At 37.0% G+C, this 13,133-nt stretch overlaps 1 protein-coding gene across 1 annotated transcript in view; it reads right to left on the bottom strand.

The window, feature by feature from the left end:
- Window positions 1-13,133, bottom strand: part of GABRB3 (gamma-aminobutyric acid type A receptor subunit beta3) — a gene marked incomplete at both ends in the record, with an annotated part of 196,129 nt that overhangs the window by 116,912 nt on the left and 66,084 nt on the right. Inside the window, one exon of the mRNA XM_082278672.1 lies at window positions 3,907-3,954. Coding sequence (XP_082134798.1) covers window positions 3,907-3,954 — 48 coding nt within the window. The remainder of the gene's footprint in view (window positions 1-3,906; window positions 3,955-13,133) is intronic.

Below are 13,133 nucleotides of genomic sequence, written 5' to 3'. Positions count from 1 at the left end.
GAGTTAACTCTGTGGCCTAGTGGTTTGGCTGTTGCCTGGGAAGTACTGTTATTTCGTAAATAATCTAGCGATTCATTAATTACTGGATAAAATAAATTAATGTTCAGTGGTATAAGGAACAGAACCCAATTCTCTCCTCCTTTTGGGTGTCTTCATAATTGCTCATTCTCACTCTTTCTCTTTTTTCAATGTACAGTCTTTCTGTCCCACTAAAACTATCCCTGTAAAATACGAGACTTTGAACATTGTAGCTCAGGGACTAAAATTCATCACATTTTCTACAACTTTGGTGAATGTTACAGCCTCTGGGCCACTGGACAGTTAAGATCTATGCTTCTGATCAAATTTTGTTCAATAAGGTAAGCACAGTGTATGTTCTTTACTTCCTCAGCACTGCCAATATTGTAAAGGCCACTTGAACAATGGATAAGTCTAAACTGCAAAGGCAAGCATTATGTGTGAAGGAGCAAAGGGACTGTCCTTGGTCCAATGCAAATATGTGTGGAAGGATACAACTGCCAAGCCTACATGTGAAAAAAGTCCTTGGGTAAATTGGATTATAATGGATTCATCAACGAACTCTGGGTTAGCAGATACAGGGGCTGATCTCTAGAGCAAAACTCTTGCTGAGGATCTGATATCCCTGCCATACTCATTTGTTTTGTGTTTGATTTTTTTTTTAATCCCATTAGGGAAAGTTGGGAAATCTGGTCCACTAAAGTAAATGCTCATTAGCAGTTAAAGCAATGTGCTGCTGGGGTGCATTTTTCAACTCAGTTTGAGAGGAGTTGTGTTCATGTATTCTGAGACTGCTCTGAGACATGAACCAAAGCACAGTAAGTGGGAATGATCAAATGATTCATGTTGCAAGCACAATCCTGGTCTGCAGTAAAATGCTATGTAGATGCATCCATCATTTTATTTCAGAAGGAGCTGGAACAGAGCACACTCAGCCCCTGTCAAAGGACAGAAATGGTTGAAGGCAGTGGGATTAGAATGAGAAGCAACTCAAAATTTTGGAACAAATTCCAGTTTCCTTCATCATTTTCAGTACTAATGGAGATACAGAAGAGGAGGCAATGACAGGAAGGCTAGAGAAGAGGAGAGATCTGCTCACAACTGATGCATTTGCAGTACTACCACTATCAGTCACCAGATTGTAGGAGAATGCCTGGCTTGGGATTCAGGGAAGAAGTATTTGATCACACCGTGCAATACATCACTGAACTCCTGTGCTGGAAAGTGGTACTGGGGATTTACCTGACAAAGTGAACTCCACTTACACATTGAGATCAGAATCATTTATCAAATATTTTATTTTTCATTTTCCTTTCTGGCTTGTCTGTCATTTAACTGATTGTGACAAAGATCCAGTCTTATCCTGAAGCAAACTGCAATCACAAAGGGTTCAGAGATACAAAAGAGAGACTGAAACTGAAAGAAAGTGGGCAGAATTGTTGCTACATCTGAAATGTTGCCTTCTGAGGAACACAGGACATTAATCTTACTAGGCTGAGACCCATGCTGCTGCTTACCTACTCTGCCTTGCAGCAATTTTATTAGCCTGCTGGTTTAACCTGCTGAGAAGGTGTAATTAATAAAACTGGCTGGGAAAAAATCCACAAGAAAATTTTCAACTCTTTTTTTTGTTTGTTTTTCTTTTTGCTAAATCTGACTTCCTTTTCACTTTATGAAATCACAAGTTGAGGATCATTTTTGTCAAAATACCATACAATAGAAATTAGTATTTCATTCAGAAAGCTCAACTTTCTTATTTTCTGTCCTGCAGTATCTCAGCAGGAGCAGAGCTTTAGAGTGACAGGAGGATGCTGGGAAGCATTAGGCTTAGGGAATACTCTGCACTTTGGCAGTTTTTTACACTGTGTTTTGCCTGTTCAGATAATGAGCAGTGTTGGACATACTATGTGAGGAAAACAAGATTATGTTCATTTACTATATATATTTATCAGAAACCATATGTAATATTTTCTGATGTTGGGTAATACTCAACAGTTTATTTAACTGACAGTGAGTTTATACTCATTGTCCCCATTTCTGTCAGGCAGATTGAAAGCAGCATTGCACGAATCCATTTGCTTTGGTTGCATAATTTGCTGGTTTACATTTAATTATACAGAAATATTAATGGTGTTATGTCAACAGTTCTGATGTAGTGGAGATCTGAATGTTTCAGTGGGCCACATAAAGAATAAGTTATTAATCCATATGAATAATGGGGGAAATTTGCCTTTAATAAGAGGCATGATCCAAATTGTCTTGAATTGTTGTTTAAATTTCAGATGGGTATTTTTTCTTCATATTCAAGAAAATAGAATAAAAATTTGAATTATCTGAATGAATTTAAAAGTGTATTCCTGCATCATTCCATTCCTTATGCGGCAAAACCTCTGGATTATGCACATAGTGAGTCAGACACATCAAAATAAGAATCCATTGACAGTTTGGCAGAGGAAGAAATAATCATGGCTCTTTATAACTCACATTTTTTTCATCATGAAGATTAATGATTATGCACTGAAATAACACAAATACATTAGAGAAGCCTGTGGTGCATTAGAAATACTATTCTTTTAAGTCTCTGTCTTGATGAAAATAGAGTCTTTTGAGAAAAACAGACAAGTAACTGAGTTACAACATTCTTTTTACTGTAACTGTAGTTGAGAAAGTGCTATTTTATATAGGACTTCTTTGTTAAGTTTCTACTTGAGTGGATTCATCTAAATCCCTTTGTCAGGAGCACATTATTCTTAAAAAACCAGTATGCAGCAGTTACCTTTTTTCTTTAAGGTTAATTAAAACCAGAAGGTTGTAGCCCATATATTTATGTCTTCATATTTATTAATACATTTATGAATCTCATTCGATATAATTATTGTTTATGCAATTTTTTGCTAACAACAGCCAGAATTCCAAGTTAAGATCCCAGCCTCCTTTTACAGGAGATTATACAGAGTGAAGAAGACAAGCATGAGCTCTTTGAATTGCTTATATTTAATATTATGATATTTAAGGGAAGACCAAGTCAGGGTCCTAACTGATGCATCTGTATTAGGACTAGCTAAAACAAAAGAGATTGGTTCCTGGCATTTCCATCCAAATGTCCCTTTGAATTTTAACAGAGGAAAAGAGGAAAGATGAAGAAAAAAAACACCAAGGGGAGGGAATGCAAACACTTCCACATGAAACAGCATAAGCAATGAGAAGGAAGTGAAGTGAAATTATTTCATTTTCTAGACACAGTTGTGGAAGTGAAACTCCAAGGTAACAAAGAAAAAGCTATAGGGAGTGAAAATCTGAAGTATGTCTTGCTCTTATCCTTTGAGAAGGAAACAAATCCTTTTTTGCTTATGCTGAGGAGTGCCCTTAACAGGAACAAATCCATGAAGGATGAGGGGAAAGGAAAGGCTTCAGAATGCGGAGGTGTGTTTATACAGAGGCTGCATCCGCAGCCTTCTCCTGCCAAGACACAGCGCTCTGCTGGTCTCTCTAAATGCATCCTCTTTTCCCAAGGCTGTGCCAGCTAGCCCTTTGCTCTTATTCCCCAAACATTGGCATCAGAAGCAGACACAGTTAAGCTCATAATACACAGATCAGGATCGTGGGCCATATTCCATCTGTGAAATAACTCATAAATTAGGCTGGTTGTGCAACTGTATTTCTTTGTCATATGTACTGTACACAGAGGGGAAATCACTATATTTAAAGGGGAAACATTATTAGGTATATATGGAATTGTGTATGATGGGTTAAAATATTTTTCATTTTGCCTTAAAGATTACTTTGAGGCTCAGGAAAAAAATGTTAATAATGATTTTTAATATTTTGAAGGATATCAATTCTATTACAGATAATAATCACACTCTTAAAGTACTTTTAGTAACTCACCTTGTGTCATAAATTGCATATAATTTTTTGTTTTCTTCAACGGCATTCCTAAAAAGAGAGAAAAAGAGAATATTAATTTTGTGCCATGTGTCCATTGCCAAAAAACCCTCTCATTGATGGCCCTAAACATTTTCAGACCACCATTGTAGAATCTAGAAACAGGGAATAAAATAACCTATAAATTGACTTGTTCAACCCCTCACATGACAAGATTGTAATAATCCTTTGGAAATTGCCTAAGTGGGTTTTTAATTATAGATCCATGACTCTGTTGCCAAGAAATGAATAAAGAAAAAAATAGTAACTGCTTCTGTGAAAAACACAATGAAAAGATATGTTTTTGATAGAGCTATGTGAATAATTTTCAGCAATGCTTTCCAATTGATCCAGATGAACATTATCCCACTCAGTTATTTCATTATTTTTTAATAAATAAAACTAAAAGTATACATTGAAGTCTAATGCAATGTATGCAATGTGAGTAAACAATTTACCTCTGATATTTTGAATACTTTTATTGTGTGATTAAACATTGAGGTTCATATAAAAAAAAGACATATTGAAAATTTGAAGCTGGAGTCTCTATTTTTAAGCTTTTTCAACTGAAATCCATGTGACTTTGCAGAATGCATTTTGCATTCTTTAAGTAGGAAAAAGATGGTTTTTGTCTGAACTTTTTCGTTGGACTGTTTCTGAACATGTGGGAAAAAAGTACTCTTCAGAAATAGTGCTACTGATTTGAGGTAGAGCAAGAAATGTTGTCTGAAATGTGTTGGCTTTGCTGGGATCAGCAATAAAATATAAGTTTTAGCTAAGTAGATTCTGAGAAAGCGTGATGAATCTAAGAGGCACTCCATAATAAGTATTGATTTGTATCTTAAAATCTGATTTATGTCTCTCTGCATTACTTTACCTGTCTGCTTAGAGAAGTTAAAGAGAAGCAACTAAAAGCATGGGGTAAATGACCCTGAGTTTGGATGCATTAAGCTCCACTTACATGGGAAAAGTTTGGGTTTGGTCCCTGTTCCTGGAGTGGTTATGCCTTTCACATTAAATATGCACTGGCTAAGGGATATTAACAGATGAATTTTGTGAATACTCAACTCTCTTGGGCATTGGGTGAGGAGACGTGGGGCCTCTCTCATGTCTTAGATCTCCTTGAAATAGCCAGTGTGTAAAACACAACTGGTAGTGCTGGGCTGGGCTCAGCTTGGATGCGCAACATCTCGTCCATTTAAGGTGCCCTGAGTTACCTGAGACACTGCATAGAGTTGTCAGTTACCACACAGGACCTACATGAGACCCACACTCTACTGGAGAGTTAATTGGAGTTCCAGGGGAACACCTTGGAGAATTCCAATGGCTCAGAATGCTTGTGTATGGGAGCTGGGCTGAAACTCTCAGGTCAGGTTCTACCCTAGAGAAGGATCCCCAGCTTTCTATACAAAGGCTACATTAACAGGGTTGACTAGATCTCTGTTGACATAATGGGAACACCCAGGTCTTGGGTAGACACCTATGTCTAGTCTGCAGATTAATCCTACTCCCAATTTCACAATATCTTATGTTCTTTTGATTGTTCTGGCATCAAGATTCACAAACCACGTTGCTCTGGATTTAAAGATCATAGTATTGTCTGCCTACAGCCACACCTGGGCATGCTCTGTTGGGGTTTGATTGATATTCTCAAGTACAGTTTCGTTTATTCTCCACAATTCTTAGCTGTCTTTTCCTCCATGACCCCCATTGGGTAATTTCTTGAGCTCGGCAAAGGAAAGAGAAGAGGAGGAAGAGCAGAGAAGTAGCATCTGAAGCCTGAACACTGACCCAAGTATAACTCCTGATTATAGTTAGGGATCTCATATTGGTAGAGTGACATGGTCAATGCTGAGACAAGAAGATGGTTGGGCTCTTTTCTAAAGTGCACATTGCAACCTGCTGCAAGGTACTGGAGCAACCACTCTGCATTTGCAGAGGCTGGATACAGAGAGTCAGGGAGCATGCTCAGCCTCCATCATCCTTTAGGACTATGCTCCCAAACAGCCAGTGACACCTGGGAGACAGACACAGCTCAACCTGTAACCATGACAACTGGCATGTGACTTACAGCAAATTAGCTATGGGTGGAAGAGGGTACTACTTCTAAATGAAAATCTACAGTATAGATGGAATAAGTATCTGGTTTCTATCTCATTATCTAAATATATCCATAATCATAAGATAAAAAGAAATTTGAATATAATAAGAGTTTTCTTTAGTTAGTAGATTTGTGAAAATTTTAAGAACCGTGCAAAATGTCATGTGTGGCCACCCTGTGTTTATAACTTTTGACAACTGTCATCAAAAATGACAATGGCAGGATAGAACTGACTCTAGTTTCCTTATTGGTAGAGAGATTATAACAGCAAAGGGAGATCAGGAAAACCATTAGGCAAATGTAACAGGAAAGAGTCAAATTTAATCTTTTAAGTGTTGAAGTTTCACAGTCAGTTTTTTTTCAGACTGATCATGCACTCCATTTTTTTCTTCTCTTGCAAAAATGTAGACACATCTTAATGCTGAAATTGTCTTCTTCAGCAGAGTAGTAAATCATGTGATCTCTGCACTGAAAAATGCTTTCTTGTGAATGAGGAGCAAATGGAGTTCAGGAGTCCCCTAGCATGGCTCTGTCTGCCTGTCACCAATAGAAGACATGCTTCTGAAAGTATTACAAAAGTAATTCCCCTGTGACAAAAGCAGCACATTAAAAGTACTTATATTAAAAGGACTTTGTTGTATATGAATATCATTATATAATTGATTATTCCCATTAAAATGCTTTGCATCCTTATCACAACTTTAATGAAAGAACAAAACTGCTTTGAATATTATACATGCACTTGCCTAGAGCCACTATTAAGCAGAGAGGCTCTGTGTGCAGCCAGGCAGTTGTTGATGGTAAATCAAATGGAGGGCATATGGTTTCAGTATTGCTGCTGGTGGAGTTTTTGTTGCTAGAAAGAGCTAATGTTTTGCATTTATGATTATTAAAGTAACAGAAATAGTAGCTAATCTTTTCCCCCTTTTTCCTCTCCAGCTCTCTTGAAGGCCTACTCAATATATACAGAAAAACATGCTATGAGCAACCTATGCTGAAATGTTAGGACTTCCCTGAACTGCAAACTTAGAACTTTGTGTGTTTTTTTAAAGACCCCACAGTTTCTGGATAATACCATGACTCAGAATGCCTCTGGTTGGGATTCCTGCTTGCTGATGTAAGCATTAGAGATTAAATGTGTAAGTCTGAGCCAGTTACCAGGGACTACTTTAATTATCAGTGAGGACAGCAAAAGCAAGTCCAAAGACTGAAAGAAACTCAAGAGGCTGAAATAGACTAAAATAGTGTAAATGAATCACCCTCCAGAAGTATCTAATAACTATGAACATATAGCCCATAGCTAGCAAGATATCTAACTTTTGGGTAGGTAGTATTGCCTAAGATATATTACATTCATGCGATTTAATGGGAATGAAGGCAAGATCTGTTTCAGTACATTGAGCATATTGCCCTACAAAAGTTTATTAGATAAAGATGTCTTTAGGTTGGAGCTCCATGAAGAATATCTCTGCTAATGTTAAGTGGGCAGCAAAGAAACAGAAAAGCTGCTAAGTTAATACTTTATTTCTGGAATTGCTGGAGTCTTTTATCCAAATGTAAGTAAAATTTTAAACAAGGATCATCCCTTCTGGATTCAGGTCACAATACAAAGCAGCGCTGGTGGATGAGTAGCTGGACATGACCCAGCAATGTGCACTTGGAGCCCAGAATGCCAATTGTGTCCTGGGCTGCATCCAAAGCAGCATGAGACCCCACCTGTAGTGGTGCATCCACCTCTGGGGTCATCAGCACAGGATGGAGATGGACCTGTTGGAGCGAGTCCAGAGGAGGGGCACCAAGATGATTAGAGGGATGGAGCACTTCTCCTATGAGGAAAGACTGAGAAAATTGGGTTTGTTCAGTCTTGAGAAGAGAAGGCTTTGGGATGACATAATTGCAACCTTTCAGTACCTGAAGAGAACCTATAAGAAAGATGGAGAGGGACTTTTTACAAGAGGATGTAGTGACAGGACAAAGAGAAATGTATTCTAACTAAAAAAGAGTTCATCTAGGTTAGATATTAGGAAAAAATTTCTTACTATGACCATGGTGAGGTACTGAAACAGGTTGCCAAGGGATGTTGTGGATGCCCCATCCCTAGAAGTGTTTAAGGCCAGGCTGGTTGGGGCTTTGAGCAATCTGGTTTAGTGGAAGGTGTCCCTGCCCAAGGCAGGGAGATTGGAACAAGATGATCTTTAAGGTCTCTTCCAACCCAAAAAATTCTATGATTCCATACTTCAATGCTAATGAATCACAGGATGCTTAACAAGTACTCTTGACCTTATGTATCTAACAAAATGATTCAGCATGAAAATATAGATACAAAGACTAATTTTATAGCTTGTAAGACAATGCTAACAATAAGGAAGTGAGATTTTAGCTTCAGATTTGAAAGCATCTGAACATGGAGGGCCACTACTAAGAAAAAAATACTTGCTTTTTCTACTCTGGGAAGAATTCTGTACATCTCACATAAGCTATTCACAAACAGGAAGAAAAACAAATGTGATGCTAAACTCACTCTCCACTCAGGGAATGTACACCTCATTATTCACCATGAAATGAAGAAAATAGAGTTGTTGGTTGACCCAGCACACACAGTAGAGGCCAAATGAACCCCATTCTACATGACTTTGGTGCAGTAACTGTTGGTTGCAACAGCAAAACCCAACTGTAAATCTTCCTCTCTAGAACAGCCGATTTTGGGCTTCTACCTCAAGATTGTTCAACCCACTTTGCAAACTCTCCCTCCAGAAACTTCAGAAGCAGTGAGGCAACTGCACCAATGAGTCAATAAAATTCACTTTTCCTGTGAGGTTCAACCCTTGCTAACCATGTTAGGAATTCAAGGGCATCACTGTCACATAGCGTGATAGGCACTAAGTAATTATTTTTAGTACCTAGAAGCCTATCAAGAAAAGTAAGAAAGTACAGACTGAAATGTCAAATGCAAAAATGGGAAACTGTGTTTAAAACTCCCAGGATATTGTAGACACAGTTATTGAATTACCATTGTAGATCTGCTGAAACTTCAGTAAGCAGCAGACGATGGAGGTTTTCAGTATAAATATGAGATTCACATAGCTATCTCTTATTTTTTAAAATATAAATTAAGTGGATGCAAGCCAAGTTTTCATAAATAATGCCGAAAATGTTTATGTATGAGAAGCTTAAACTATGTAGCTCTAGATGAAATAAATGTTTCAGTGAACATGATTTTAAACATGATTTATTCAAATGTTATGTTAAGTAAGCATTCAATATGCTTTTATGTAATACTGATGCCCAAGTTACATGTAATTATGATGACATTATAGCATCCTTGATCTTTCATAACCTCTCTAAAAATTCATTTTCCCAGCATCAAACTCCCCAAATAGTATGGAAGTGACAATGTCACATAGTATAAACAGTTACGAGAACAATACGCTTCAGGTCCAATTCTATGAGGGCTAGCCAGTCTTGACTCCTTTTGACATCAGCCAGAGATGGGAAGTTTAGCACTGCTCAGAAACATGCCAATGAATTAGCAAGCCTACAAACCTGTTTGCTGGCATTTCAGAGCAAGCTAAGAAGGATGAAGCGAGAATCTGTCAAGTTGTGGACTCCTGTTTACTCCCATTTAATCACTGATATTTTTGAATCTGTCTAGTTCTAGTTCAAATTCTGCAGTTTCTATAGCATTATTTTAGTCCACAGAATTTATTTTCTCTTTTCTTTTTAACACATTCTATTTCCAAATACAAAAATAATAGGCATAGGGAAAGACATGAAAATACACGCAAGACCAGGGCATAAATTTGCCATTATCCTTAGAGTAAAGATCTCAGTGTCATTGCAGATAGTTTAGTGAAGGTTCCAGCTCCATGCTCAGCAGAGCTCAAAAAGGTAAACAAGTTCTAAGAACAATGAGGGAATTAATAGAACAAAATATGTTCAGCACAGTATTTTAGAAATCTGTGTTCTACCCACACCCTCGAAGCTTTGTGCTGTTCTCCTGCATCTCTAAGAGCTTGAGATCTCAATAAACATACAGGAAAGAGCTACAGGGATGATTAGAAGTATGGAATGGTATTGGTAGAAAGAAAAAGATTTAGGCTGAGACACTTAAGTTTGGAAGGCATTTGAGGGAGGAGAGAGATGATGGATGTATATGAAGTCATAGTCTGCCTAAATGATTATTTGCTATCACGCATATTATAACAAACAGAGAAGGACTCAGATGATCAGGCGGTCAGTTTAAAGCAAACAATATGAAGTCCTTTATCACACAATGCATAATTAAATTGTAGGGCTCATTGCCAGAGGAAGTTGTGGAGGTCAAAGATATAAATGGGCTCAAGAATCCATTAGACAAATGCATGAGAAGGAGATCCATCAATAGATATTAAGATCAATGTTGTGAATGCACCCTCTGCCTGAGGAAGTCCATAAACCTCAGACTGCTTGAAAATGAAAGTTTATAGCTGGGAAAGAGTTGGGTTTTATCTGTCCTGTTTTGTATGTCTTTCCCAAAGTACTACTACTGCCCGTTGTCAGACGACACCAAACTGACACAACTTTGGCTTGATTCAGTATGGGAATGGTTATCTTCAATGCAATCAGAAATACATGTTTCTGGTTTACTGTGAGCCCACAGTTAAATAACTTTCACACCTTAAAATGTCTGTTGTTTTCATTACTACAGTCTCCACAAATAAACCACTGATTTTACTTCTTTTACTTCAGAAATTCATTCAGTTGCATATTTTTGATTTTTATACTTTGATCCTCTGAAACACTTGCACACATCCCAGGGTGATAAAAAGTTTGCCGGTGTCCCTTCTAGACCTCCTGAGGTATAGAGGGCTGTTGTAAAACATGCATTTTCTCAGAAAGAAAAAATTTCAGGTGCAGCTAGTACTCATAAAATCCTTTAGAATTAAACCTCTTTACATTTCACAGACCAGAATATATGTTCAATAAGCATATCCGTATTATAAAAGATGTGATGTATATTGAATTTTAATGTATATTTGGGTTCATGTCAATTTTGGTTCAAGAAGCAATTATGATTTTAAACAAAGCCTACTCTCTCGAGCTCTTCAATTCCTTATAAGTGTTTTGGGGTTGTTTTTTTGTTTGTTTGTTTGTTTTTTGGTGGGTTTTTTTAATTTTCAGAATGATAGTTAATAGTCTGGGAAAAATAAAAATTAATTCATTAAGGATAGCTGATGCCATTCTTGAAAGCCTCATGACTGTGAAGGGCATCTTCCCACAGAGGGATTGAGTTTCCATGCAAAGTACACAGAGGCAGAAGAGAGCCCTAAATTCTCATTCAGGCATCCTAGTGGACATTGTGCATGTTTTTCAATGACCCATATTACAAAATTAAGAGGTCACCTTGGCCCAGCATCATGACAGTTTTGACTGACAGCAGGTGTTGCTAACATGCTCTGTGCTGAACTCTGAGCTGTTGTGCAACAGCCATGCCAATGAGCACATCTATTTGACAGGGCCCATTAGATACTCCTCAGGTACTTTTGCTGCTAAAATTTAAGGTGTCCTTGGTCTCCAAAGAAATTTCTGTGGCTCATTCCTTGGATTTTTTGGCATCCACAGAAAACCAAAAATACTTTTTTTTTTTTTAATAATACTATGGAAAAGAGCCCTGAACTAAGAAAAGGCATTTCCATGAAAGACTCGAGTATTTCGGTCATTTGAAAAAATATCATGAGAGAGAATAATTTCTTGATCCATTCTAAACCATGTTAAGTGCATGCAGTTATACACAAATACTTAAAATGGGTTATGAATCCCCTGACACACACTTTACAGATAAAACTAGTCTCCAGCTATGCGTGGAAGAACAATTTTAAGATGATGAAACCACATGATCAGATGAAATAATCCCCTGGATATGTACATGGTAATACTTTCTCATAGGTTGCTACTGCTTTGCAAGTACCAATCAAAATAATTATTTTAAGTGATCTTTAGCTCTTTTGGTTGTTTAGATAGGAGGTCTTTATAAATTCAAAGGCTGTCAGCCACAGTGTGTCAGGAAACTTGAATTTAAGAGCCCAGCCCTAACATTTATATTTCTCTGTTATGTTTCAGGGTTGGTTGTAGATGTTAAGAATATTGCCTTTGGGATCTCTAAGTGCATTATATCATAGCCTCGAGCTGTACTTTCTTTTATCTGCTCTTCTTTAATCATCAGAAGTTTTGATTTAAAAGAGAAACAAGCTGGTAAAGAAGCCTATGCATCTTTGCATTTTCCCTACTTCACATCAAGTGTGAGGGTGAGAGAACTGTAAAGTGTAGTTAAATAGTCGTGGGAGTCTATGAAAGATTGGAAATGTTCTATAAATTGGAAAACATGGAAGTGTTCTTTGCTTTAAAAATGAATCAGAAGAACTGTTTTTATTGTACAGGATTTTGAGATGTGAATATGAACTCTTAAAGTGTTCTGAATATACTGGGACATCCCCCTATCTGTTGCAGTAGTACTTTATTCTAAGGGGGCTTGGTTGAACTTTAGCAGCTAAAACTTTTTTTTTTTTTAAATGCAAAATAAACATCCAGTGACATTGGAATGGTCTCAGAGCTCATCTTGACATTGCTAAATATAAAAAAAAAAAAACCAAAAAACCAAAAAGCTTTTTAAGGATAAAATTATTTATATATTTTTATTAAAATGATATTTCAAAATTCCCTCCATCTTTATTTGAAGACACTGTGAAGTAAGTGAGTCTGAAAAAACACTTATGAAATCCATAGCACACACTTAAACACCTCCATTTATCAAGAGTTTTATAAACTCTTTATATTTATAAACTCTTTATATTTATATTCCTGAAATACTTCTCTATTGCCTGTAAGCAACAATAAAAAAATCATATTCATACCCCTTTATTCATATTCAATCAGTGTTTAGTCATCCACTAGAATCTCCAAATTGCCTGGCTTTGTTCATCATCATCTTTATAAATTGTACCATGCATGCAATCTGGCTAAAAGGCCCTAATATAATTTTAAACTTTATTTGGTCTTTTTCTCCCAAAGTTTTCAAATGCTGTGTTTACATATATATTAGACATTGTAAAAC

This window comes from Coloeus monedula (assembly GCF_965178545.1).
Source record: "Coloeus monedula genome assembly, chromosome: 3".
Taxonomy (NCBI): Eukaryota; Metazoa; Chordata; class Aves; order Passeriformes; family Corvidae; genus Coloeus; species Coloeus monedula.
The sequence above is the reverse complement of the archived record's forward strand: the minus strand, read 5'-3'. Positions and strand labels throughout refer to the sequence as shown.